This window comes from Trachypithecus francoisi, unplaced genomic scaffold (genome assembly GCF_009764315.1).
Source record: "Trachypithecus francoisi isolate TF-2019V2 unplaced genomic scaffold, Tfra_2.0 Lachesis_group4, whole genome shotgun sequence".
NCBI classification, from domain to species: domain Eukaryota; kingdom Metazoa; phylum Chordata; class Mammalia; order Primates; family Cercopithecidae; genus Trachypithecus; species Trachypithecus francoisi.
The window spans coordinates 9,860,914-9,888,604 of record NW_022681469.1 but is presented as its reverse complement, the minus strand read 5'-3'; the positions used below and the strand labels follow the sequence as shown (position 1 = coordinate 9,888,604).

At 48.0% G+C, this 27,691-nt stretch overlaps 1 protein-coding gene across 2 annotated transcripts in view; it reads left to right on the top strand.

The window, feature by feature from the left end:
- The first annotated feature begins 5,675 nt into the window (after window positions 1-5,675).
- The window catches only part of ZNF398 (zinc finger protein 398), a 42,629-nt gene continuing 20,613 nt past the window's right edge, over window positions 5,676-27,691 (top strand). Inside the window, exons 1-2 of one of the 2 annotated variants that reach the window (XM_033191876.1) lie at window positions 5,676-6,004; window positions 13,004-13,399. In XM_033191876.1, the coding sequence (XP_033047767.1) occupies window positions 5,981-6,004; window positions 13,004-13,399 (420 nt within the window). In that variant the 5' untranslated portion in view covers window positions 5,676-5,980. Of the gene's footprint in view, window positions 6,005-9,137; window positions 9,399-13,003; window positions 13,400-27,691 lie in introns of those variants that run through there. The other variant, XM_033191875.1, reaches the window with a different exon arrangement.

Sequence of the window (27,691 nt, the reverse complement as noted above, 5' to 3'; positions counted from 1 at the left end):
CCCTGCAGACGCAACCTCCCAGGCTCAGGTGATTCTCCCACCTCTACCTTAATGTATTAATGATGTAATACAAAATTACTGGCCAGGTGCGGTGGCCAGAGTGAGACTCCATCTCAAAAAAGAAAAGAAAAGAAAATTACTGGCAGCAAGCAGAAACACTGTAGATTTTGAAATTGTCTTGTTTTACAAGATACTTAAGCAAGCTGGAGCAGTTATTATGTCTTTCTAAAGCTGATCGGATAAAGGCTTTAATTTTGTAATTTTCAGAGAATATTACCAATGTAGCAAGATTTACCAATAACCAATGGTTGCTTGCAGACAAAAGAGTTTGTTGGAACTTGCTGAATAAATTGATGTGCCATGAGGGTACTTTTTACATGATATATGCTGAAAAAAATCTGTCCTTGATTCTATGCAAGGGAAGATGCTGAAATTGGTGTGCATATACAGGGAAAGTCAAGATGCAGATGGAAACTGTGATTATTTTGTTAACTCAAAAACCAATTGGCAGGGCGTCGTGGCTCATGCCTGTAATTCCAGCACTTTGGAAGGCCGAAGTGGACGGATCACCTGAGATCAGGAGTTGGAGACCAGCCTGACCAATATGGAGAAACCCTGTCTCTACTAAAAATACAAAACTTATTTGGGCATGGTGGCGCACATCTGTGGTCCCAGCTACTTGGGAGGCTGAGGCAGGAGACTCGCTTGAACCCGGTAGGCGGAGGTTGCAGTGAGACGAGATCATGCTATTGCACTCTAGCGTGGGTGACAGAGACAGACTCTGTCTCAAAAAAAAAAAAAAACCAACTCCAAAACAAACCAAACCAATTAAGGCTGGGTATGGTGGCTCATGCCTGTAATCCCAGCACTCTGGGAGGCCGAGGTGGGCAGATCACCTGAGGTCAGTAGTTCAAGACCAGCCTGGCCAACATGGTGATACCTCGTCTCTACTTAAAATACAAAATTAGCCTCCATGGTGGCACACGCCTGTAATCCCAGCTACTTGGGAGGCTGAGGCAGGAGAATCACTTGAACCTGGGAGGCGGAGGTTCCAGTGAGCAGAGATTGTGCCATTGCACTCCAGTCCAGGCAACAAGAGTGAAACTCCATCTCAAGAAACAAAGAAACAAACAACCCCTAAAAAAGCCACTTAAATTGTTTCATAGTCACATTTCTAGATCCAAATTTTTAGGACAATTTTTTTTTTTTTTTTTTTGAGGCAGAGTCTCGCTCTGTCGCCCAGGCTAGAGTGCAGTGGCGCAATCTTGGCTCACTGCAACTTCCGCCTCCTGGGTTCACGCCATTCTCCTGCCTCAGCCTCCCGATTAGCTGGGACTACAGGCGCCCGCCACCACGCCCAGCTAATTTTTTGTATTTTTTAGTAGACACGGGGTTTCACTGTGTTAGCCAGGATGGTCTCGATCTCCTGACCTCGTGATCTGCCTGCTTCGGCCTCCCAGAGTGCTGGGATTACAGGCGTGAGCCACCGCGCCCGGCCTAGGACAAGTTTTTCTCTAGTGGTTATGTATAGCAGCAAGAGCAGACAAAAATAATATAAATTAAAAATAAGGGCCGGGCGCGGTGGCTCAAGCCTGTAATCCCAGCACTTTGGGAGGCCGAGACGGGCGGATCACGAGGTCAGGAGATCGAGACCATCCTGGCTAATACGGTGAAACCCCGTCTCTACTAAAAATACAAAAACTAGCTGGGCGAGGTGGCGGGCGCCTGTAGTCCCAGCTACTCGGGAGCTGAGGCAGGAGAATGGCGGAAACCCGGGAGGCGGAGCTTGCAGTGAGCTGAGATCTGGCCACTGCACTCCAGTCTGGGCGACAGAGCGAGACTCCGCCTCAAAAAAAAAAAAAAAAAAATAAGTTAGTACAACAACTTTAAATCTGCTTCTGAAAATACTGTGCATCTTCTTTAAACAGTACACAAAAAGCTTCAGTCAGTGAAATTGCTTAATGAAATGCCAGTACCCTCCAAAGAATTTTTAAGGCCAAGAATTAAACAGGAAGAATTTCTTGTCTTAGTAAATTCCTATTCAAGGAAGGAACATTTAATAAATTGGTGGTAATATTACCATATTAAAGCAGAGAGGTAGCCTTGCTTTCCATGGAGCTCAGTTGAAGGTGTCTTATTGAGTAATACAAATGTCCCTGTGAAATGGCCATAGGAGCATCTGACAGAAATTGTTGTTCTTGCCTTATAACATCAAACTTGAAAACTTTACTACTTTTTTTTTTTTTTTTGGAGATGGGATGTCAGTCGGTCACCCAGGCTGGAGTGCACGGGTTTGATTACAGCTCACTGCAGCTTCAACCTCCCTGGCTCAAGTGATCCTACCTCAGCCTTGCAAGTAACTGGGTCGATAGGTGCGCATTACCATTCCTGGCTAATTTTTGTATTTTTTGTAGAGACAGGGTCCCACCAGGTTGCCCTGACTGGTCTCGAATTCTTGGGCTCCAACAATCTACCTGCCTCAGCCTCCCACTGTGCTGGGCTACTACTTTTTTTTTTTTTTTTTGAGATGGAGTTTCATTCTTGTTGCCCAGGCTGGAGTGCAATGGTACAGTCTCGGCTCACTGCAACCTCTTCGTCCTGGGTTCAAGTGATTCTCCTGCCTCAGCCTCCTGAGTAGCTAGGATTACAGGCACCCGCCATCATGCCCAGATAGTTTTTCAATTTTTAGTAGAGACCGGGTTTCACCATGTTGGTCAGGCTGGTCTCAAACTCCTGACCTTAGGCGACCCACACACCTTGGCCTCCCAAAGTGCTGGGATTATAGGCGTGAGCCGCCGCGCCCGGCGTCTCGGCTACTACATTTTAAATAATAAAATTATACAACAGAATTTTCCTTCCAAGAAAATTCAGATTATTATATTTTTGTAACCTGGTCATATTGTGATTCAGAGAATGGTAATTTTCATTATTAAACAGTCACTAGGCTGGGCGCGGTGGCTCAAGCCTGTAATCCCAGCACTTTGGGAGGCCGAGACGGGCGGATCACAAGGTCAGGAGATCGAGACCATCCTGGCTAATACGGTGAAACCCCGTCTCTACTAAAGAATACAAAAAACTAGCCGGGCGACTAGGCGGGCGCCTGTAGTCCCAGCTACTTGGGAGGCGGAGGCAGGAGAATGGCGTAAACCTGGAGGCGGAGCTTGCAGTGAGCTGAGATCCGGCCACCGCACTCCAGCCTGGGTGACAGAGCCAGACTCCGTCTCAAAAAAAAAAAAAAAAAAAAAAAAAACAGTCACCATCTGACCAATATGTATATTCAGGTAAATCCCAAATTACAGACTGCATATGTAGCCCCAGGCTAAAAGTAACTTAGTCTGCTCAAGAGTAGTTGCCCCAACAGGATAGTTATCATACTTTTGTGATTTACAGATAGTTATACTGTTATGGGCATTGATGTGTTGAAATACAGGTTTGGCAGGGTTTGATTCACACATGTTTGAAATGAAGACTTACTGGAAAACCAGGGTCTGTGCTTATCCTATCAAGACACACATGAAACCGCCCCTACAGGGTTGACAAAAACTGCATGCAGGTTCTGGACAGAAATATAGTTATAATTAAGCATTAATGTGGCTGCACTTTGGCCTACTTCCTTGTTGCTAATAGTCACAAGGCACTAGATACTGATATTTGCATGTCTATTGTTCCTATAGATAGGATTTCAGACTCCAGACTAAGCATTGATTTGCATCCCTGTTGTTCCTGTAGACAGGATCTCTGACATTAGAATCATAAGGCTTTTGTTTAAGGATCGCTTAAGATGTTTTTCAGACCACGAATTCTAGTGAAACAGTTGATTTCAACCAGTTTGAAGACCCCCACAGAGGAATGGGAAGAGCATGAGAATGGAGTTTCCTCATCTCCTTGTACTATGATTTCACCCAGCACTCTCCCACCTATCAGTCATCTCCATTACCCTTACAAACTCCAACCCCGAATTCCTAAGGGAGATGGGTGTGAGGCTTCTTCCTGCCTCCTCCTTAGGCGGCCCTATGATTAGACCTCTTTCTCTGCTGCAACCTGGTGTCTCAGCATCTAGACTTGCTATGTGCGTTGGGCAAGGAACCTACTGTAGTTACACACACTCTGTTGACTTAAAACACAACCTCCCCAGGTAACACTTTGCTGTCGCAGCTCCTTTTTTTTTTTTTTTTTTTTCTTTTTTGAGATAGAGTCTAGCTCTGTCACCTAGGCTGGAGTGCAGCGCTGCGATCTCTGCTCACTGCAACCTCCGCCTCCTGGGTTCCAGCGATTCTCTTGCCTCAGCCTCCGGAGTAGCTGGGATTACAGGTGCACGCCACCATGCCCGGCTAATTTCTGTATTTTTTAGTAGAGACGGGGTTTCACCATGTTGGCCAGGCTGGTCTGGAACTCAGAGTGATCTGCCCGCCTCGGCCTCCCAAAGTGCTGGAATTACAGGCGTGAGCCACCGCGTCCGGCCTATTCTCGCAGGTCCTTTAGCTCAGACGCAGCAAACCGTAACCCTAAGCTCGATCTCTGCTGCTCTCAGGAATTCCACTTCCTCCAGCTTGGGCAACATAGCGAGACCCTGTCTCTACAGAAAAATAAATAAATAAATACAAATAAATTAAACATTAACCGGGCTTGGTAGCTGCGCCTGTAGTCCAAGCTGCTCGGGAAGGGTGAGGGGAAGGATCGTTTGAGCCCAGGAGTTTAAGGCTGCAGTGAGCCTTGTTTGTGCCACATGCACTCCAGCCTGGACGACAGAGGGAGACTGTCTCTAAATAAATAAATCAATAAATAAGGCCGGGCGCGATGGTTCACGCTTGTAATCCCACCACTTTGGGAGGCCAAGGAGGGTGGATCATTTGACCTCAGGCGCTCCAGACCAGCCTGGCCAACATGGTGAAACCCCGTCTCCACTAAAAATCCAAAACAAACAAACAAACAAACAAAAAAAAACCCATTAACTAGGCATGGTGGTACATGCCTGTAATCCCAGCTACTTGGGAGGCAAAGGCAGGAGAATCGCTTGAACCCGGAAGGCAGTTGCAGTGAGCCGAGATCCCGCCACTGCACTCCAGCCTGGGCGACAGAGTGAGACTCCTTCTCTAAATAAATACATAAACAAAAATTAAGAATCCCATTTCCAGACCAGGCCCCGGAGAGTCAATAATCCGAGATGTGAAAGAGACCTTAGAATATTATTTGATCCCAGCACGGGCCGCATAGGACGTGAACCGCCTCACCTTGGCAACCACGTTTGTAATTTCCGCAAATGATCTATATCTTCTTCATCCCAAAATTGTGCCTCCCCGTCACTCATTCCACCCACAGGCTCCCTTCAGCCCTGTCCCCCTTACTCTCATCCTGCACATTTCCGCTGTTTTAAATACGGCTGCACTTCAGCAGAAGCCGTTTTCTGCACACGGCGCCTGCGTATCGGGACTCGGTGAAGAAAATCACTCCCCAGAATGAACCCGGCTTTGCGGCTGGGTCCTAAACTGCAGTCAGCTGAACCTTCTCGTGGGAATATGAGAAAGCGGAACACTCGTGGGCCCCAAATAACAATCCTCCCCACACCGAAGCCCACCAGCCCGAGGAGGAGGGGTGGAGGCGGCGCTGGCCACGGGGGCCGGCAGGGGGCGCGCTGGCCGCGGCTGGCAGGCAGCGCGAGCCTGCGGCGCGTCTAGGCCCGCGCGGTTCCCGGTGCACTCGCTGCCCACAAAGCGCCAGCTGAGGGGCCGCTGCGGGAGGAGTGCGGCGGAGCCTGCCTCGCGACCGCAGCTTGACTCGCCGCCTGCCGCCCCGCGTCTGCGCCGCGTTCCTGCGCGTCCCGAGCCCCGACGGCCGCGTGAGTCCCGTCCGTGCGGGGAAGGCAGGGCCAGGTCGGCGCCGCCTGTGGAGAGGACCCGGCGGCCGGGCCTGCGTGGGGCCGAGCGCAGCGGCAGTGGCGGCGGCGGAGACTTCCGAGGCCCGGGCCAGACATCGCAGGGCCATGGCTGAGGCGGCCCCGGCCCCGGTAAGTGAGGCCGCGCGCGTGTTGTGAGCTCCCGAGACCCAGACCCCGAGGGAGGAAGGCGGGCGGGCAGGGAGCTGGCAGGCACAGGCGCCGTTCTCGGGTCCTTCGGGCCACGTCGCTCGTCGCCGGGGCTTGGCGGCTGCAGCCTCGCGTGAGGGGACTTAGCGGGTGGGTGTGAAACCGCCCACCCGGGGACACCAGGCCGGGGCGCGGGTCTGAGGGGGACTCGCAGGCAGCTGTGAGACCCGGGGCCCTGCAGTTGGGTTGAAGCCAAGGGGTTGCCCTCTGCGTGTCAGCCCCACTCCTACCCGCCAGACGCTGGCAGCGGAGTTGGGCTGGGGAGCCGTCAGCCATTCTCGCGGCCACGGGAGCGGTCGTCACCGGCAATCTGAGCGGTGGCGCGGGCGGCATTTAGTGTGCTGAGGCGCCTTCCCGCCGCGCTGCGTGGCGCCCGGCACCGGACACGGGACACGGGGGAGGCCCTCCCGAAATATCTGCCGAATGAATGGTGCGGACCCGGAGGCTGGAGTGGCCGGCCTTGCGTGCGTGGCGGTTCATTCGCGGGTGTTTGCCAAGGCCTGCGGGGGCCGGCAGCGGCCAGTTGCCAGGGCGACCGAGGCGACCGGGCCGCGCCTGCACGCAGCCCCGTAGAATGAGAAGGGGACAGTCAGGCCACAGGGAAAGCACTGATCGCATTTGCCACCCAAGAGGCCTTTGGTCACCTCTAGGATAGCCATTGTACTGGGTCAGGAGCCACACTGGCACTTGAGGGGTGACTGGGAAAAGGAGGAAGAGCAGCGATGGGTGGGGGTTAGAGCAGAGGGAAGTGCTGCCTCCCCTCTTGGACCTGTTCTTCTTTTTTCCAACCTTTTTTTGTGTGTGTGTATAGGTGGGATGGTAGAGATGATCCTGTGTCTGTGCCAGCCCTGGCTAATAGAAATATAAGGGAAGCCACATGCAAAACTAAATCAAACTTGTCCAACCCGCAGCCCCCAGGCCGCGTGCGGACTGGGACTACTTTAAATGCGGCCCAACACAAATTCGTAAACTTTCCTAGAACATTATGAGATTTATGCACGGACCTTTTTCTTTGTCTTTTTTTTTTTTTTTTTTTTTAAAGCTCATCAGCTATCATCATCAGTATTTTATGTGTGACCCAAGACAGTTCTTCCAGTGTGGCCCAGGGAAGCCAAAAGATGGACACCCCTGCTTAAATTCTCTAGGCGTCACATTTGAAAGTAAAAAGCCAGGCGCTGTGTTGTGCGCGCCTGTAAGTCCCAGCTAGGCTGGGGGCTGAGGCGGAAGAATCTCTTGAGGCCAGTGGTTCGAGGCAGTCCACACCGTGTTTCTAAAATAAAAAAATTTTTTTGAGAAGTTAAAAAATAAGGATAAATAGATGAAATTAATTTTAATGATATATTTATTTAACTCAATATATGCAAAATATTACTTCAACATGTAATCAATTTACTTTTTTATTTTTTTGAGGTGGAGTCTCACTCTGTCGCCCAGGCTGGAGTGCCGTGGCGCCATCTCGGCTCACTGCAACCTCTGCCTTCCCAGTTCAGGCGATTCTCCTGCCTTAGCCTCCCGAGTAGCTGGAACTACAGGTGTGTGCCACCATGCCCGGCTCCTTTTGTATTTTTAGTAGAGACGGGGTTTCACCATGTTTGCCAGGATGGTCTCAATCTCCTGACCTTGTGATCCGCCCGCCTTGGACTCCCAAAGTACTGTAATTACAGGCGTGAGCCACCGCACCCGGCCTCATGTAATCAATTTAAAACATTAATGGCCTGGTGTGGTGGCTCAAGCCTGTTATCCCCAGCACTTTAGGAGGCTGTTGTGGGAAGATGGCTTCAGCCCAGGAGTTGAAGACCAGCCTGGGCAACACAGGGAGACCCCATCTCTACAAAACAAACAAAAAAAGTTGTTGTTGTTTTTTAATTAGCCAGGCGTGGTGGCATGCACCTGTACTCCCAGCTACTCAGGAGGCTTAGGTGGGAGGTGTTTGAGCCAGGGAGGTGGAGGCTGCAGTGAGCTGTGATCCTGCCACTGCCCTCCAACCTGGCAACAAAGCGAAACCCTGTCTCAAGCAAACAAAGAAATATTTTTTTCATACTAAGTCTTCAAAATCTCGTGTATTTTATACTCATAGCACATCTCAATTTAACTAACCACATTTCAGGTGCTCAGTGGCCACATGTGGGTAGTGGCTACTGTATTGAACAGTGCCAGTCTACCTTATGGAGAAGAATCAGGAGACAAATTGACACTAAGAAAGGAACAACCTACCCAAAAAAGTGGAAGGGATTGGCATAAGTGAAGCATATGTGGAGAGTTAAGATTTAAATAGGATGCAACTTCTTTACTAAGTAAAGAAGAAAACTTAGATTCAGTTACTGATAAGTTTGAAGCGAGGAGTATAAAGAGAGTTGAATGAATTTAGGTCTGATTAATTTTTGTCTCAAAGTAAGAGGACATGTCATCTTCTGAGAGTAGGGGACTGCAGCAGACAAGTCTTACTACTCAGTGTCAGCATTACCTGGGAGTTTGTTAAAAATACAGAATCTCAGGCCGTGTACCATGGCTCACGCCTGTAATTCCAGCACTTTGGGAGGCTGAGGCAGGCAGATCACTTGAGCTGAGGAGTTTGAGACCAGCCTAGGCAACATGGTGAAACCCTGTCTCTACCAAAAATACAAAAATTAGCGGGGCATGGTGGTGTGTGCCTGTGGTTCCAGCTACACAGGAGGCTGAGGTGGGAGAATCGCTTGAGCCCATGAGATGGAGGTTGCAGTGAGCTGAGATTGCACCACTGCACTCCAGCCTGGGTGACAGTGAGACCCCACCCCAAAAAACCAAAAACAAAACCCAACAGTGGCACAATCAGCCTACTGCAACTTCTGCCTCCCAGGTTCAAGTGATTCTATAGCCTCAGCCTCCCGAGTAGCTGGAATTACATCGCTTGCCACCACACCCAGCTAATTTTTGTGTTTTTAAGTAGAGACGGGGTTTCACCATGCTGGTCAGGCTCATCTCAAACTCCTGACCTCAGGTGATCCATCTGCCTCGGCCTCCCAAAGTGCTGGGATTACAGGCGTGAGCCACCACGCCCAGCCAGCCCCTCCAGCTGATTCTTATTTATGTTAGTTGGAGAACAACTGTACTAAAAGCTGAAGGACTGCTGAGGCTTTATAGTAGCCACTTTATGGAATGGGACAAGCAGCATGGAGGGCACGAGTCAATGTTGAGGTCCCCACTAAGCTTAGAAACCATTGGTGTGTGGTGACAGCAGTTTACCTGGTGGTTTCCTCTAGGTGTGCTTACTAATCTGCTTACAGGAATGGGAGAAAGAATGATTGGACTGATTGAAGGCTGGAGGTTACCTGAGCAGGTGAGGCAGAAAGACATGAGAGAAGGGGGTTTGGAAGTGACTGACATGATCAACTGGAGAAAAAAACAAAGCCAGAAATGGGCAGATAAACCAGGAGCAAATGGAATGGTCAAAGAACTGGGTGAAATGAGAATAAGGTAATGGGCAAGCTGGAAAGATGGCTGGAAAGATGAAGAGAGTGGCTTATCAGGTTCATAGAGTTAGAAGGCTTTGTATACATCATCCTAGTCCAACTTATTCGTTGTGGAAATTTTTTCCTTTTATACTACTCTTTGTTTCAAAGTAAATTATTTCGGAGCAGCCTTTTATTTTCTTGGAAAGATCAATAACTCAGGAGTTATAGGATACAATGAGCTATGGTCATGCCACTGTACTCCAGCCTGGGTGACCCTGTCTCTAAAAATAAAAAATAATAAAATAAAATTGAGCTATAGAAGACACTCTGAGGTGGCTGGTTTGCATGCTAGCCTATTTATTCACTCATTCAACAAAATTTTTACTTATTTTTATTTATTTATTTATTTATTTTTTGAGACGGAGTCTCGCTCTGTCGCCCAGGCTGGAGTGCAGTGGCCGGATCTCAGCTCACTGCACGCTCCGCCTCCCGGTTTACGCCGTTCTCCTGCCTCAGCCCCCAGTAGCTGGGACTACAGGCGCCCGCCACCTCGCCCGCTAGTTTTTTTTGTATTTTTAGTAGAGATGGGGTTTCACCGTGTTAGCCAGGATGGTCTCGATCTCCTGACCTCGTGATCCGCCCGTCTCGGCCTCCCAAAGTGTTGGGATTACAGGCTTGAGCCACCGCGCCCGGCCCAAAATTTTTATTTTTATTTTTATTTTTATTTTATTTTATTTTTTTTTGAGACGGAGTCTCGCTCTGTCGCCCAGGCTGGAGTACAGTGGCCGGATCTCAGCTCACTGCAAGCTCCGCCTCCTGGGTTCAGGCCATTCTCCTGCCTCAGCCTCCCAAGTAGCTGGGACTACAGGCGCCCGCCACCTCGCCCGCCTAGTTTTTTGTATTTTTAGTAGAGACGGGGTTTCACTGTGTTCGCCAGGATGGTCTCGATCTCCTGACCTTGTGATCCGCCCGTCTCGGCCTCCCAAAGTGCTGGGATTACAGGCTTGAGCCACCGCGCCCGGCCTATTTTTATTTTTTTTTTATTTTTTTATTTTTTTTGAGGCGGAGTCTCGCTCTGTCGCCCGGACTGGAGTGCAGTGGCCGGATCTCAGCTCACTGCAAGCTCCGCCTCCTGGGTTTACGCCATTCTCCTGCCTCAGCCTCCCGAGTAGCTGGGACTACAGGCGCCCGCCACCTCGCCCGGCTAGTTTTTGTATTTTTAGTAGAGACGGGGTTTCACCGTGTTAGCCAGGATGGTCTCGATCTCCTGACCTCGTGATCCGCCCGTCTCGGCCTCCCAAAGTGCTGGGATTACAGGCTTGAGCCACCGCGCCCGGCCTATTTTTATTTTTGAGACTGAGTCTCATTCTGTCCTGTAGGCTGGAGTACAGTGGCACAGTCTTGGCTAACTGTAACCTCCACCTCCTGGGTTCAAGCGGTAAGTGGATAACATTTAAACTATCCATCTTAGACTTTAAAATCATATAAAATAACGTGGCCAGACGCGGTGGCTCACGCCCGTAATCCCAGCACTTTGGGAGGCCGAGGAGGGTGGGTCACGGGCTCAGGAGATCAAGACCATCCTGGTGAACACAGTGAAACCCGTCTCTCCTGAAAATACAAAAAATTAGCTGGGCCTGGTGGCACCCTCCTGTAGTTCTAGCTACTAGGGAGGCTGAGGCAGGAGAATCCCTTGAACCCGGGCAGCAGAGGTTGCAGTGAGCTGAGATGGCACCACTGCACTCCAGCCTGGGTGACAGTGTGAGACTGTCTCAAGAAGTAAATAAATAAGTAATAAATAAATAAATAAATAATGTGATTTCCCTTAAAGACTTTTTTTTTTTTGAGACGGAGTCTCGCTTTGTCGCCCAGACTGGTGCGATGTCACTCACTGCAAGCTCCACCTCCTGGGTTCACGCCATTCTGCTGCCTCAGCCTCCCAAGTAGCTCGGACTACAGGCGCCTGTCACCATGCCTGGCTAATTTTTTGTAGTTTTAGTAGAGACAGGGTTTCACCATGTTAGCCAGGATGGTCTCGATCTCCTGACCTTGTGATCCACCTGCCTCGGCCTCCCAAAGTGCTGGGATCACAGACTTGAGCCACCGCGCCCAGCCTAGATTTCTTTCTTTTTTTTTTTTTTTTTTGTTTTGAGTTTTGCTGTTGTTGCCCAGGCTGGAATGCAATGGTGCAATCTCAGCTCACCGAAACCTCTGCCTCCTGGGTTCAAGCGATTCTCCTGCCTCAGCCTCCTGCGTAGCTAGGATTACAGGCATGCGCCAACATGGCTGGCTAATTTTGTATTTTTAGTAGAGACAGGATTTCTCCATGTTGGTCAGGTGGGTCTCGAACTCCCGACCTGAGGTGATCGGCCTCTCAAAGTACTGGGATTACAGCAGGTGTCAGCCACCTACCACACCTGGCCTCTTTTTTTTTTTTTTTTTTTTTTTAGAGACAGAGTCTCCCTCTGTTGCCCATGCTGTAGTGCAGTGGCATAATCTTGGCTCACTGCAACCTCCAGTTCTCACGTTCAAGCGATTCTCCTGCCTTGGCCCGCCGAGTAGCTGGTGTTACAGACGTGCACCATCACCTGGCAAATTTTTGTATTTTTAGTAGAGATGGGGTTTTACCATGTTGGCCAGGCTGGTCTCGCACTTCCAAACTCAGGTGATCTGCCCACCTCGGCCTCCCAAAGCGCTGGGATTACAGGCATGAGCCACCACCCCAGCCACAATTTCTTTTTTTGAATAGTTCAATAATTATTTATTAGTGGGTCACAAAGGCACACACCTGTAGCCCCAGCTACTTGGGAGGTTGAGGCAGGAGGGTTGCTTGAGTGAGACCCCAAGACCTTGTCTCTAAAAAGAAACAAAAAATGTATTGATTGTAGGCCAAAGTTTGCCTGTCTGAAAATTTCGTTATGTTGGTTTTAGTTCTGTCCTCTGGAGTAACATAGTGTAAGATGAAATAAGTCTATTCTGCCTTCTGTTTTGTAACCCTCATTATTTGAAAACAGCCCTCATGTTTTCTTCAGATTCAAGATTCTTAGCTTATTCAGCCATTACTGAATGGTGTGGTTGTAGTTTGTAAACAGGGTGATTGACAGGTCTAGAGCATAAGTCTATAATGGATTTATCAGAGGGCACTAGGTTCAGTGAGGCCTGGAAAGGATCCCTGTACACATTTGCCTTTTCCAGAGACAGAGGATGCTGCAGCAACCTAAGCTGCTGGGCCTTATATTGGAGGAAATATACCAGACTAGTTCAAGAGCCAATTTCATTAATTCACTGTTTTACCCAATCTATCCCAGAACCACCACATCAGGTCTCTTGGGCTGTTGTTGCCAGTGAGCTTCAGAAAGATGAGACAGTACTAAAATTATATTCAAATTAATCTCTGCTGGACAGTTAAGCAGTCCTTATCTGATTTTAGTTTGAAGTTAGGGTTCCATCTAACACTCAATGTCTTGTTCCATCTTTCCACTGCATGCAGACATCTGAATGGGACTCCGAGTGCCTTACATCCCTGCAGCCCCTTCCTCTTCCTACACCCCCAGCAGCAAATGAGGCACACCTGCAGACAGCAGCTATCTCTCTGTGGACAGTGGTGGCCGCCGTGCAGGCTATAGAGAGGAAGGTGGAGGTCCACAGCCGGCGACTCCTACACCTAGAAGGTCGGACAGGGACAGCAGAGAAGAAACTAGCCAGCTGTGAAAAGACAGTTACCGAGCTTGGAAACCAGTTGGAGGGCAAGTGGGCTGTGCTGGGGACCCTGCTGCAGGAGTACGGGCTGCTGCAGAGGCGGCTGGAGAACTTGGAGAACCTGCTGCGCAACAGGAACTTCTGGATCCTGCGGCTCCCTCCAGGTATTAAGGGAGATATCCCAAAGGTAATACCTTCATTTCCAGATGTAAAGTGGTACCACTAAAACTTATACTAGTAGTAGTCTTCTTGGTCATTCAGTTACTTAGATATTTTTATTTCCTTTTAAAGTTTCTTCAAATGTCTCAGGCTGAAAGAATCATGAAAGTGTTTTATGTTTGTCTATTTGGGAAACATTTTATATTTAATTTAGTACCTATCTAGAGTGCCAAGATTCAGATTGGAAACCTCTTTCCGGACCAAAGTTGGCTATCTGGTAGATGGATTTTTTTTCTCTTTTGGTTTATCCTACCCATTACCTATGAACCGCTTCTTTCTTCATTAACTTGTGTGCCAGAATCTTGGGGAGGAGACTACATAAATATTCACTGAAATCAGTCAATTTGAGGCTGGGCACGGTGGCTCATCCCAGCATTTTGGGAGGCTACGGTAGGCAGATACCTGAGATCAGGAGTTCGAGACCAGCCTGGCCAATGTGAGGAAACCCTGTCTCTACTAAAAATACAAAAATTAGCCAGGTGTGGTGGTGCATGCCTGTAATCCCAGCCACTCTGGAGGCTGAGGCTGGAGAATAGCTTGAACCCGGGAGTTGGAGGTTGCAGTGAGCTGAGATCACGCCATTGCATGCCAGCCTAGGCAACAAGAGCAAAACTTACTCTCAAAAAAAAAAAAAAAGCCTGGCGAGATGGCTCACGCCTGTAATACCAGCACTTTGGGAGGCTGAGGCAGGTGGTTCTCCTGAGGTCAGGAGTTTGCGACCAGCCTGGCCAACATGGTGAAACCCCGTCTCTACTTAAAATACAAAAATTGGGCCGGGCGCGGTGGCTCAAGCCTGTAATCCCAGCAGTTTGGGAGGCCGAGGCGGGCGGATCACGAGGTCAGGAGATCGAGACCATCCTGGCTAACACGGTGAAACCCCGTCTCTACTGAAAATACAAAAAATTAGCCAGGCGTGGTGGCGGGCGCCTGTAGTCCCAGCTACTCGGAGGCTGAGGCGGGAGAATGGCGTGAACCCGGGAGGCGGAGCTTGCAGTGAGCCGAGATCGCGCCACTGCACTCCAGCCTGGGTGACAGAGCGAGACTCCGTCTCAAAAAAAAAAAAAAATACAAAAATTGGCCAGGATGGTGGCTCACACCTGTAAACCCAGCACTTTGGGAGGCCGAGGAAGGCAGATCACGAGGTCAGGGGTTTAAGACTGACCTGGCCAACATGGCCAATAAGGCGAAACCCCATCTCTACTAAAAATTTAAAAAGTAGCTGGGCATGGTGGCGGGTGCCTGTAATCCTAGCTACTTGGGAGGCTGAGGCAGGAGGATTGCTTGAACCCGGGAGGTGGAGGTTGTAGTGAGCCTAGATCGTGCCATTGCACTCCAGTCTGGGTGACAAGAGCAAGACTCCATCTCAAAAAAATAAAAAGTTATCTGGGCATAGTGGCGGGCACCTGTAATCCCAGTCAGGAGGCTGAAACAGGAGAATTGCTTGAACCCGGGAGGTCTGGGTGGCCCTGTCTCTAAAAATTAAAAAATAAATAAATAAATAAAAATTGGCTGGACGCAGTGACTCACACCTGTAATCCCAGCACTTTGGGAGGCCAAGGCAGGTGGATCACGAGGTCAGGAGTTTGAGATCAGCCTGGCCAACATGGTGAAACCCTGTCTCTACTAAAAATACAAAAATTAGCCTGGCATGGTGGCATGCATCTATAATCCCACCTACTCAGGAGGCTGAGGCAGGAGAATCGCTTGAACCTGGGAGGCAGAGGTTGCAGTGAGCAAAAATCATGCTACTGCACTACAGCCTGGGTGACAGAGCAAGACCCTGTCTCAAAAAAGAAAAAAAAGTAAGCTACAGGAGATAGCCCTGAGGAAGCTGGTTTGCATGCAAGCCTATTTATTTACTGTTTCATTCATTCAACAAAAATTTGTGTTTTTTTGTTTGTTTGTTTTTTGAGATGGAATCTCACTCTGTTGCCCAGTCTGGAGTGCAGTGACGTGATTATAGCTCACCACAACCTCAAACCCCTGGACTCAAGCCATCCTCATACTTCAACTGAGACTATAGGCGTGTTTCACCGCACTCAGTTAGCAAATATTTTTTGAATGCTTACTATTTGCTATCTACATCCTGAGGGCATAGCAGCAAACAATTCACTTAAGCTCCTCTGGGGCTTAGGTTTTTTTGAGGAAAGAAAAATAATATAAACCCACATACACATTTAGATGCTTTGATAAAAATAAAACAAAGTGCCCTCTGGTAATCTGTTTTCATATTTTCAATTGGATGTCAGAGAAGCTCTCATAAAGGAGCTAATATTTAAGCTGATTCTTAAAGGTGAGGAAGGATTCAACTGTGAGAAGATCTGAGAAAGAGCTTTCCAGGCAGAAAGAATAGCTATGCAAAGTCCCTAAGGCACAAACAGATTTGGAACCCTGAGGCAAAGGAAAGATGCCAGTGAGTTGGTATGGATGAATGAGCAAGAGCGTGACTGGAGAAAGGGGCAGGGGTCAGATCATTTAGGGTGGTGTTTTTCAGCCCTGGCTGTACTAAGAATCACCTGGGGCCAGGCGTGGTGGCTCATGCCTGTAGTCCCAGTACTTTGGGAGGCTGAGGTGGGCAGATCACGAGGTCAAGAGATTGAGACCAGCCTGGCCAAGGTGGTGAAACCTGTCTCTGCTGAAAATACAAAAGTTAGGTAGGTGTGGTGGCAGGTTTCTGTAATCCCGGCTACTCGGGAAGCTGAGGCAGGAGAATTGCTTGCACCCGGGAGACGGAGGTTGCAGTGAGCCAAGATTGTGCCACTGTACTCCAGCCTGGGCAACAGAATGAGACTCCGTCTCCAAAAAAAAAAAAAAAGAAGAATCACTTGGTAGGCTTTTAAAATTTTGATGAGCATCACATCCAGATTCTGACCTAATAGGTCCAGGATGGAGCCTAAGCATGAATAATTTTTTTTAAAACCTCCATAGATGATTCTAATAAATGGCTAGGGTTGTGAACCACTGATGTGTAGGGCATTTAAGACCAAGGAAAGGAATTTGGATTTTTAACTAAGGTGTAATGAGAAACTGGAGGGTTTGAAGCAGAGGAATTATATTTGGTTTTATATTTTGAAAGAATCCCTTTGGCTGCTTTGTGGAGAATGAATCGTGGAGGCAAGAACTGAAGAAGGGAGGGAGGAAATACTAAGGTAGGGAGGGATGTAGGTGGCTTGGATGAGGGTAGCAGTTGCAGAGATGGAGAGAAGTGGACAGATGCAGGATGTTTGGTGGTAGAACTGACAATAAGAGTTATTGATGGGAAGGCCAGGTGCAGTGGCTCACGACTGTAATCCCACCACTTTGGGAGGCCAAGGTGGGCGGATCACGAGGTCAGGAGTTTGAGACCAGCCTGGCCAACGTGGTGAAACCCCGTCTCTACTAAAAATACAAAAAAAAATTAGATGGACGTGGTGGTGGGCACCTGTAATACCAGCTACTTGGGAGGCTGAGGCAGGAGAATCACTTGAACTTGGGAGGGAGAGGTTGCAGTGAGCCGAGATCGCGCCACTGCACTCCAGCCCGGATGACAGTGCGAGACTCCATCTCAAAAAAAAAAAAAGGGGGGTACTGATGGGAATTAGGAAATAAGGCATTAAGAACAATAATTTTAGACCAGTCGCGGTGGCTCATGCTTATAATCCTAGCACTTTGGGAGGCCGAGGCAGGTGGATCATCTGAGGTGAGGAGTTTGAGACCAGCCTGACCAACATGGATAAATCTCTACTAAATATACAAAAAAATTAGCTGGGCGTGGTGGCACATGCCCGTAATCCCAGCTACTTGGGAGGCTGAGGCAGGAGAATTGCTTGAACCCAGGAGGTGGAGGTTGCAGTGAGCCGAGATTGTGCCACTGAACTTCAGCCTGGGCATTAAGAGCGAAACTCCATTTCAAAAAAAAAGAACAATAATTATAAATTTACTGTGTGGTACTTTAGTTAGAATTTACTATTCTAAGTGTTCTACTTATTTTAAGGCATATGAGTCTCATAATAACCCAACTTGACTGAGATCACATAGTTACTTAATATAAATAACAAAGTTGTGTGTTAAGTAGGTTGGCTCCAGAGCAGATGCTCTTAACCACATCAGGTTTACTGACTCAGGCTTTCGACTTGAAGAACTGGGTAGATGGTTTTGGCGTTTCCTTAAGAGGAATAACTTGGGGAAGCGTGGCCTTGGAGGTGGGAGGAAATTAGGAGTTCACCTTTGACAATGTTAGGTTTGAAATGCCTGTGATACTTTCAGGAGAGACGTTTAGTAGGTTAAGAAAGTCCAGGACCACCCGGGCGTGGTGGCTCACGCCTGTAATCCCAGCACTTTGGGAGGCCAAGGCAGGTGGATCACGAGGTCAAGAGATCAAAACCATTTTGGGGCCGGGCGCGGTGGCTCAAGCCTGTAATCCCAGCACTTTGGGAGGCCGAGACGGGCGGATCACGAGGTCAGGAGATCGAGACCATCCTGGCTAACACAGTGAAACCCCGTCTCTACTAAAAATACAAAAAAAAACTAGCTGGGCGAGGCGGCAGGCGCCTGTAGTCCCAGCTACTCGGGAGGCTGAGGCAGGAGAATGGCGTAAACCCGGGAGGCGGAGCTTGCAGTGAGCTGAGATCCGGCCACTGCACTCCAGTCCGGGCGACAGAGCGAGACTCCGCCTCAAAAAAAAAAAAAACAAAAAACAAAAACAAACAAACAAACAAAAAAAAAACAAAACCATTTTGGCCAACGTGGTGAAACCCCATCTCTACTAAAAGTACAAAAATTAGCTGGGCATGGTGGCGCTCGCCTGTAGTCACAACTATTCGGGAGGCTGAGGCAGGAGAATTGCTTGAACCCGGGAGGCAGAGGTGGCAGTGAGCCGAGATCATGCCACTGCACTCCAGCAAGACTCCGTCTCAAAAAAAAAAGAAAAGAGTCCAGGACCAAGTTCCTAGGGTAGGAGGAGCCAGCAGAGGAGATTAAGAAGGAAAGGCTGGGCCAGGACCATGGCTCTTGCCTGTAATCCCAGTACTTTGGGAGGCTGAGGTGGGCGGATCATGAGGTCAGGAGTTCGAGACCAGCCCAGCCAATATGGTGAAACCCTGTGTCTACTAAAAATACAAAAAAATTAGCCGGGCGTGGTGGCAGGCACCTGTAGTCCCATCTACTAGGGAGGCTGAGGCAGGAGAATTGCTTGAACCCAGGAGGTAGAGGTTGCAGTGAGCCGAGATCGTGCCATTGCATTCCAGCCTGGGCGACAGAGCAAGAGTCCGTCCCTCCCAAAAAATAAAAATAAAAAAGAAGGAAAGGCTGATGAGGTAGAGGAAAAACAAACAGGAAAGTATGTGGTGTCACAGGGCCAAGGAGAATAAAAAGCATCCCAAGTAGAGAGTTGTCATTTGTGTTACCTATGTTACTGGGAGGTTTAGAAAGATGAGGACAGTGAGTATAATTTATCTATATAGATGTCACTGGTGGCTTTTACAATAATTGCTTGTGTGGACTGGTGGGATAGAAGACTGAATGGAGCAGGTTTTGAAGAGTAAATGGGAAGAGAGAAAATGGAAAGATGACCAACAACTCTTTTAGATTTTTCTGTGAAGTGTGGTGGAGGATGAATGAGGAAGTACCTGGGAAGGATATTAGAGACATTTCTCATAGAGAACCTTCTCCATAGTATATTTATTTGTGCATCTGGAGCTCCTCCAGAAGTTCTTGGGATAATCTAAATTTAGTGTTCATGGCTGGGCGTGGTGGCTCACACCTGTAATCCCAGCACTTAGATTAGAGGAATGTGCCACCATGCCTAGCTAATTTTGTATTTTCAGTAGAGACAGGGTTTCACCATGTTGGTCAGGCTGGTCTCAAACTCCTGACCTCAGATGATCCGCCTGCCTCAGCCACCCAAAGTTCTGGGACTACAGGTGTGAGCCACCAGGCCCAGCCAATGTGATACTTTGGTACATTTGTATAAACTGTAATGATAAAATGAGGGTAATTAGCATATCCATCACCTGAAGCATTTATCATTTCTTTGCGTTTGGAACACCAAAAAATCCTCCCTTCTAGACCGCGCGTGGTGGCTCACGCCTGTAATTCCAGTACTTTGGGAGGCCAAGGCGGGCGGATCATGAGGTCAGGAGATCGAGACCATCCTGGCTGACACGGGGGTCTCTACTAGAAATACAAAAAATTAGCTGGGTGTGGTGGTGGGCACCTGTAGTCCCAGCTACTTGGGAGGCTGAGGCAGGAGAATGGAGTGAACCTGGGAGGTGGAACTTGCAGTGAGCCGAGATTGTGCCACCACACTCTAGCCTGGGCGACAGAGCGAGACTTCATCTAAGAAAAAAAAAATCCTCTCTTTTAGCTATAAGTTATTGTTAACTATAGTAACTGTACAGTGCTATATAACGCTAGAACTTACTCCTTTAATCTAGCTGTACTTTTTTGTCTGTAAACTGACCTTTTCCTATCTCCTCCACCCACTACCCTTCCCAGCCTCTAGTAACCACCATTCTACTCTCTCCTACTGAGATCAGCTTTTGCCCCGACTGGTCTCGAACTTCTGGCCTCAAGCAGTCTGCCCACCTTGGCCTCCCAAAATGCTGGGACTGCAGGCATGAGCCGCTGTTCCTGGCTGTGGTGTTTAACGTTCTGTGCCAGGCTTATTTCATTTAACACAATGTCTTCCAGATTCATCCATGTTGCTGCGAATGACAGGATTTCATTTTTTATTATGGCTTCACAGTATACCATTGTGTGTGTGTGTGTGTGTGTGTGTGTGTATATATATATGTGTGTATATATATATATCACCTTTTTCAAGTCCATCCATTGATGGGCACTTAGGCTGATTCCATCGCCCGGCTGTTGTGAATAGTGCTGCTATAAGTGCAAATATCTCATCAGTTACTGATTTCCTTTCCTTTGAATATATACCCAGCAGTGGGACTGCTGGAACCTAGGGTAATTCTGTTTTTAGTTTTTTGAACCTCCATACTGTTTTACATAACGGCTGTAATAATTTACATTCCCAACAACGGTGTATCAGAATTCGCCTTTCTGTGAATGTTCTAGCATTCATTATTCTTTGTCTTTTAGATAATTGACCATTCTAAGTGGGGTGAGATAATACCTAATTGTGGGTTTTTTTTTTTTTTTCAACAGAGTCTTGCTCTGTCACCCAGGCTGGGGTGCACTGGCACAATCTCAGCTCACTGTAACATCTGCCTCCTAGGTTCAAGCATTTCTTGTGCCTGAGCCTCCCAAGTACCTGGGATTACAGGTGTGTGCCACCACGCCTGTATTTTTATTAGAGACAGGGTTTCACCATGTTGACCAGGCTGGTCTCGAACTCCTGACCTCAAGTGATTAGGCTGCCTTGGCCTCCCAAGTGCTGGGATTACAGCGTGAGCCCCTGCACCTGGCCTCATTGTGGTTTTTTTTTTTTTTTTTCAACAGAGTCTTGCTCTGTCACCCAGGCTGGGGTGCACTGGCACAATCTCAGCTCACTGTAACATCTGCCTCCTAGGTTCAAGCATTTCTTGTGCCTGAGCCTCCCAAGTACCTGGGATTACAGTGTGTGCCACCACGCCTGTATTTTTATTAGAGACAGGGTTTCACCATGTTGACCAGGCTGGTCTCGAACTCCTGACCTCAAGTGATTAGGCTGCCTTGGCCTCCCAAGTGCTGGGATTACAGCGTGAGCCCCTGCACCTGGCCTCATTGTGGTTTTTTTTTTGGTTTGTTTTGCTTTTTTAATTTTTGTATTTTCAGTAGAGACAATGTTTCACCATGTTGACCAGGCTGGTCTGGAACTCCTGACCTCAGGTGATCCACCTGCCTCGGCTTCCCAAAGTGCTGGGATTACAGGCGTGAGCCACTGCACCTGGCCGAGTACCTTAATTTTCCTAGAAAACTCTGAGATTTCTTCACAGAATAACTTTCCAGTTTTTGCCTAGGGATAAGTGCCTAGCTTTAGACCAGTCTATACTAGGAAGTGGGATTCTCTTCTGCATATGGTCATTCCCTACATGCAGTCTTAACCCCAACGAGGCAGAATTCACAGTCCTCCTCTGAATGCACTCTTCAGTTTCCCTCACTTGAATGTTTTCTCCATTCCCATTAGGACTAGCCAAAGTCACATCTCTTTTAGAGTCAGGCCGGCCCCATGTCTTGTCCATGTCATTCATTTGCAGATAGTCATATTCCCCTTCCGGGCAGAAACCATATTTTAATTATCTCAGTGCTTAGGGAGAACCTTGTATGTAGTGGATACTCAGAATGATTTCTCGTGTCAATTAAGTACACTTTGTGTTTGTATCTAACTCTGAGTAACTGTTTAGAAGTAATGTCCTCCACCCTCCTGAAGCTCATAGCTTTAGATTATCACCTTTCCTCTTGAAAACATTGTGAACTCCTAGAGATTGGTCTGTGTCTTATTTTTCCTGTATCCTTTCAGTACCCCATATAGTTTTTTGCAGTCAGGAAACACTTAGTAAATAGTAAAGATTTTTAGACTGAGGGGGCTGGAGTGGGGGCGGGCTGTTGGCTGAGATGGTGTCTGCTCCGCACCCCAAGGAAGCCTGTCAGGAGGAGGGGGGCTTTCTCCAACGCTGCCCTCTTCACCCTTGGAACTTTCCCAGGATTCCTCAGATTTCCCCAGTGCCCCTTTGGCACTGTGTCTTCTCCTCTTTGCCCTGCCTCCTCCCTGTCCCACCACTACCTCCTCACCCTGTCTCTCCCTTCTCCTCTTTTTTTTTTTTTTTTTTTGAGATGGAGTCTTTTTTTTTTTTTTTTTGAGACGGAGTCTCGCTCTGTCGCCCAGGCTGGAGTGCAGTGGCCGGATCTCAGCTCACTGCAAGCTCCGCCTCCCGGGTTCACGCCATTCTCCTGCCTCAGCCTCCGAGTAGCTGGGACTACAGGCGCCCGCCACCTCACCCGGCTAGTTTTTTGTATTTTTTAGTAGAGACGGGGTTTCACAGTGTTCGCCAGGATGGTCTCGATCTCCTGACCTCGTGATCCGCCCGCCTCGGCCTCCCAAAGTGCTGGGATTACAGGCTTGAGCCACCGCGCCCGGCCGGTTGAGATGGAGTCTTGCTCTGTCGCCCAGGCTGGAGTGCAGTGGCCGGATCTCAGCTCACTGCAAGCTCCGCCTCCCGGGTTCACGCTATTCTCCTGCCTCAGCCTCCCGAGTAGCTGGGACTACAGGCGCCCACCACCTCGCCCGGCTAGTTTTTTTGTATTTTTTAGTAGAGACGGGGTTTCACCGTGTTAGCCAGGATGGTCTCGAACTCCTGACCTCGTGATCCGCCCGTCTCGGCCTCCCAAAGTGCTGGGATTACAGGCTTGAGCCACCACGCCCGGCCTCCCTTCTCCTCTTTGCTCTGGCTCCTTGCCACCAGGATCTTTTCCCAACTTTTTTTTTCTTACTAGAGACAATGGGCTGACAACCTGACTTCCAAAAAATATTAATTGAGGAAAGGTAAAAACTAGTTTTTAGGCCAGGTGTGGTGACTCAAGCCTGTAATTCCAGGGCTTTGGGAGGCTGAGCTCAGAGGATTGCTTGAGGCCAGATGTAGGATACCAGTCTGGGCAGCATAGCCAGACCCATCCCTACAAAAATTGTTTCTAAAGATTGAGTCGCCATAATGGCGTGTGCCTGTCGTCCCAGCTACTTGGGAAGCTGAAATGGGAGGATCTCCTGAGCCATGATCACATCACTGCACCCCAATTTGGGTGACAGAGTGAGACCCTGTCTTAACAACAAAACAAAACAAAAAAACACAAAAACAACTAGTTACCAGATTCTGAATGCCTAACATACAAGCATACAAGGTGGCAGGATGAGTACATAAAGATGCAAAAAGTACTCAAGCACCTATTAAATGAAAAGCAAACATACCAGGAAAAACTTCAGCACCTGCTTGAAGAACTAAGAGAGGAATTAGTAGAAAAGCTAAGGACTTAGAAGAAATGAAGCTTCAGGTATTAACTCAAAAAAAAAAGGAGAATTGTTAAAAGCCCAAATACAACAAGAATTAGAAACTCCAGTGTTTTTGCAATTGGGATGAAGAAGTGGAAAAGTATAGAGCTACAAGCTTTGCTATAAACATAAATTTCTTCAATCAGAATCTAAACACTAGGAAGAAGAATTTGCATATAGTTTAGAAAAAAAACCTAAAATTTGAATTAGAGATTTATTTTTATTTTTATTTATTTATATTCTTTTCAAGACAGGGTCTTGCTCTTGCCCAAGCTGGAGTGCAGTGGTGCTATCTTGGCTAACTGCAGCCTTGAGGCTCAAGTGAACCTCTTGCCTCAGTCTCCCAAGTGGCTGGGACTACAGGTGTGCAATACCACAGCTGACTAATTTTTTTTTTTTTTTTTTTTTTTGTGGGTGGGGGATGGAGTCTCGCTTCATCGCCCAGGCTAGAGTGCAGTGGCGCGATCTCGGCTCACCGCAAGCTCCGCCTCCCAGGTTCATGCCATTCTCCTGCCTCAGCCTCTCAAGTAGATGGGACTACAGGCGCTACTATATATATATATATTCAGAAGCTAAAGTAGCAGATTTAGGGGCTGAAAAAGAGAATTCTGGTGCTCAGTTAGAAAATGTCAGGCCGGGCGCGGTGGCTCAAGCCTGTAATCCCAGCACTTTGGGAGGCCGAGACGGGCGGATCACGACGTCAGGAGATCGAGACCATCCTGGCAAACACGGTGAAACCCCGTCTCTACTAAAAAATACAAAAAACTAGCCGGGCGAGGTGGCGGGCGCCTGTAGTCCCAGCTACTCGGGAGGCTGAGACAGGAGAATGGCGAGAACCCGGGAGGTGGAGCTTGCAGTGAGCTGAGATCCGGCCACTGCACTCCAGCCCGGGCGACAGAGCGAGACTACGTCTCAAACCGGGCGCGGTGGCTCAAGCCTGTAATCCCAGCACTTTGGGAGGCCGAGACGGGCGGATCACGAGGTCAGGAGATCGAGACCATCCTGGCTAACACAGTGAAACCCCCGTCTCTACTAAAAAAATACAAAAAACTAGCCGGGTGAGGTGGCGGCGCCTGTAGTCCCAGCTACTCGGGAGGCTGAGGCAGGAGAATGGCGGAAACCCGGGAGGCGGAGCTTGTAGTGAGCTGAGATCCGGCCACTACACTCCAGCCTGGGCGACAGAGCGAGACTCCGTCTCAAAAAAAAAAAAAAGAAAATGTCCTAAGAACACAGGTGTGGCAGTTGGCTGAGATGCGGTTACAGTCAGGTCCCAGGAGGCCAAAAATGTCACCTAAACTATAAATTAAATGCTCGGAAAAAGAGCCACAATCAAACAATGAACAAAATACCTGGGTTTTTTGTTTGTTTGTTTTTAAGACGGAGTTTTGCTCCTGTCGCCCAGGCTGGAATGCAGTGGGGTGATCTCAGCTCACTGCAACCTCCGCCTGCCAGGTTTAAGTGATTCTCCTGCCTCAGCCTCCTGAGTAGCTGGGATTACAGGCATGCGCCATCACGCCCAGCTAATTTTTTTTTTTTTTTAAACAGAGTTTCGTTCTTGTTGCCTAGGCTGGAGTGCAATGGTGTGATCTCGGCTCACTGCACCCTCCACCTTCTGGGTTCAATCAGTTCTCCTGCTTCAGCCTCCCGAGTAGCTGGGATTACAGGCATGTGCCACCACGCTGCCAGCTAATTTTGTATTTTTAGTAGAGACGGGGTTTTCTCCATGTTGGTCAGGCTGGTCTTGAACTCCCAACCTCAGGTGATCTACCTGCCTCGGCCTCCCAAAGTGCTGGGATTACAGGTGTGAGCCACTGCACCTGGCCACGCCCAGCTAATTTTTGTATTTTTAGTAGAGATGGGGTTTCGCCATGTTGGCTAGGCTGGTCTCAAACTCCTGACCTCAGGTGATCACCTGCTTTGGCCTTCCAAAGTGCTAGGAGCCATCGCGCCTGGCCAAAATACCTTTTTAATCATTAAAGATTACATAAAACTGAACAAGAAAGAAATACCCTGACCAGGCTGGGCATGGTGGCAGTGGCTCATGCCTGTGATCCCAGCAGTTTGGGAGGCTGAAGTAGGTGAATTTTTGTTTTGTTTTTTTGTTTTTTGAGATGGAGTCTTATTCTGTTGCCCAGGCTGGAGTGCAGTGACGCAGTCTCGGCTCACTGCAAGCTCCACCTCCCAGGTTCATGCCATTCTCCTGCCTCAGCCTCCTGAGTCGCTGGGACTACAGGCGCCCGCCACCACGCCTGGCTAATTTTTTGTATTTTTAGTAGAGACGGGGTTTCACCATGTTAGCCAGGATGGTCTAAATCTCCTGACCTTGTGATCTGCCCGCCTTGGCCTCCCAAAGTGCTGGGATTACAGGCGTGAGCCACCACGCCCTGCAAGGTGAATCATTTGAGGTCAGGAATTCAAGACCAGCCTGACCAACATGGTGAAACCCCATGTCTACTAAAAATACAAAAATTAGCCGGGCATGGTGGTGTGGACCTGTAATCCCAGCTACTCGGGAGACTGAGGCAGGAGGATTGCTTGAATCCAGGAGACAGGTTGCAGTAAGCTGAGATAGCGTCACTGCATTCCAGCCTGGGTGACCGAGCAAGACTCCATCTTAAAGAAAGAAATACACTGACCACTAAAGTCAAAAAACAAAACTTTCAAGCATACTAGAAATAACAGCCATAAAACTAGAGGCAACAAGAGTCAGCTAGAAAGGGAAAGGAAAAAGATTCAAAGTGAACTGGATGGTTTACAGTTAGACAATGAAAGTCTCAGACCAGCTATTGAACACCACAAAGTGCCCTTAGTAAAAAAATATCGTGTGTTAATATGTAAGGCACCAGATGCCAAGGAAGAAGGTTGTAAAAGACTTGTGGTATTACAGGAAGAAAAGCTAGAAGAATTTGAGAACAAGTTAGCGGATAGAAAATGAAAGTGGAGCACGATGTCTGGAAGCAATCTGAAAAGCATCAGTGTGAAAAGAAACTGTGGGAGGCCGGGTGCGGTGGCTCACACCTGTAATCCCAGCATTTTGGGAGGCTGAGGCTGGTGGATCACGGGTCAGGAGCTCGAGACCAGCTTGACCAACATGGTGAAACTCCATCTCTACTAAAAATACAAGAATTAGCGGTGTGTGGTGGCGAGCACCTGTAATCCCAGCTACTCGAGAGGCTGAGGCAGGAGAATTGCTTGAAGCCGGGAGGCAGAGGTTGCAGTGAGACGAGATCGCGCCACTGTACTCCAGCCTGGGTGTACAGTGACACTCTGTCTCTAAAAACAAAACAAAAAAAAAAAAAAAGAAAGAAAAGGAAAGAAAATGCAGAGGAAGAAAAAAAATGAAAATTTTGACCTGGAATAGTAAATCAGTAGTTTTCAGATCCAAGCTACCTCACTTTCAGAGTTCAAACCAAATGCTGAAGGAAACGATGGAGACATTAAAATAGGAATGCTGAAATATAAGAAATCAAGCTGAAAAAGTCTAACTAGAAGTAAAAAAGATATTGGAAAAAGAACAGGCACAGCAGTTAGAAGAAAAGCATATGCTTCATGAATGTATCTCAGAGAAGTGTATAGTCAAGCTAAAGAGAAATTGCAGTGAGCTGCAGTTGCCCAGAAAAAGAGAAAATCTTGCCCTGAAAACATCTGAAGAGATGGCAGGACAAGGTGTAAATCTTGGAGGCAGGTAGAGAAGAAATGGAAACAAAATTGGGTTTTAAATAGACAAAATGTTCCATTTGAAGAATATGCAAAGCTTCAGAAAAGACTAAAGGATACACACAGAAGACATAATGAATTTTGAAGTTTAATTTTAGTTCCTAACATGCCTCCAAAGTCAATCCTGTTTGCTCTCAGTCATCAGCCATGGTATTATCCTTTCCTCCTCATGTGCAGGATGAACAGCATCAAAGGGAGCTCTGTACTTGGCAAAAGACTGGAGGAAATAGAAACAACACAAAGAAAACAAGTAGAGGAATTTTGGATCTCCTGGAGAGTGATGCTCTTAGAGAAAAGGCATTTTTAAAGAGGTGAAATCAAAGACTCAATAAAGCCTGAAGTTTTAACATACATGATATTTAGATATTTTATTACTGCTTGCCAGAATACTGGAATGTGCCTCAAGAAAAGGTCCCAGCTTTATTTAAGGTACTCGTGCTGTATTGTGTGAGTACTGGGATTTTAGGATTTACTAATGACAAGTGAAGCATTAAAAGAAACTGTTTCAGAGATATTTAGAATATTTATTGACCACCCTTTGAAAATGTAAAATAAAATAAAAGGAACTAATTGGGGGAAAGA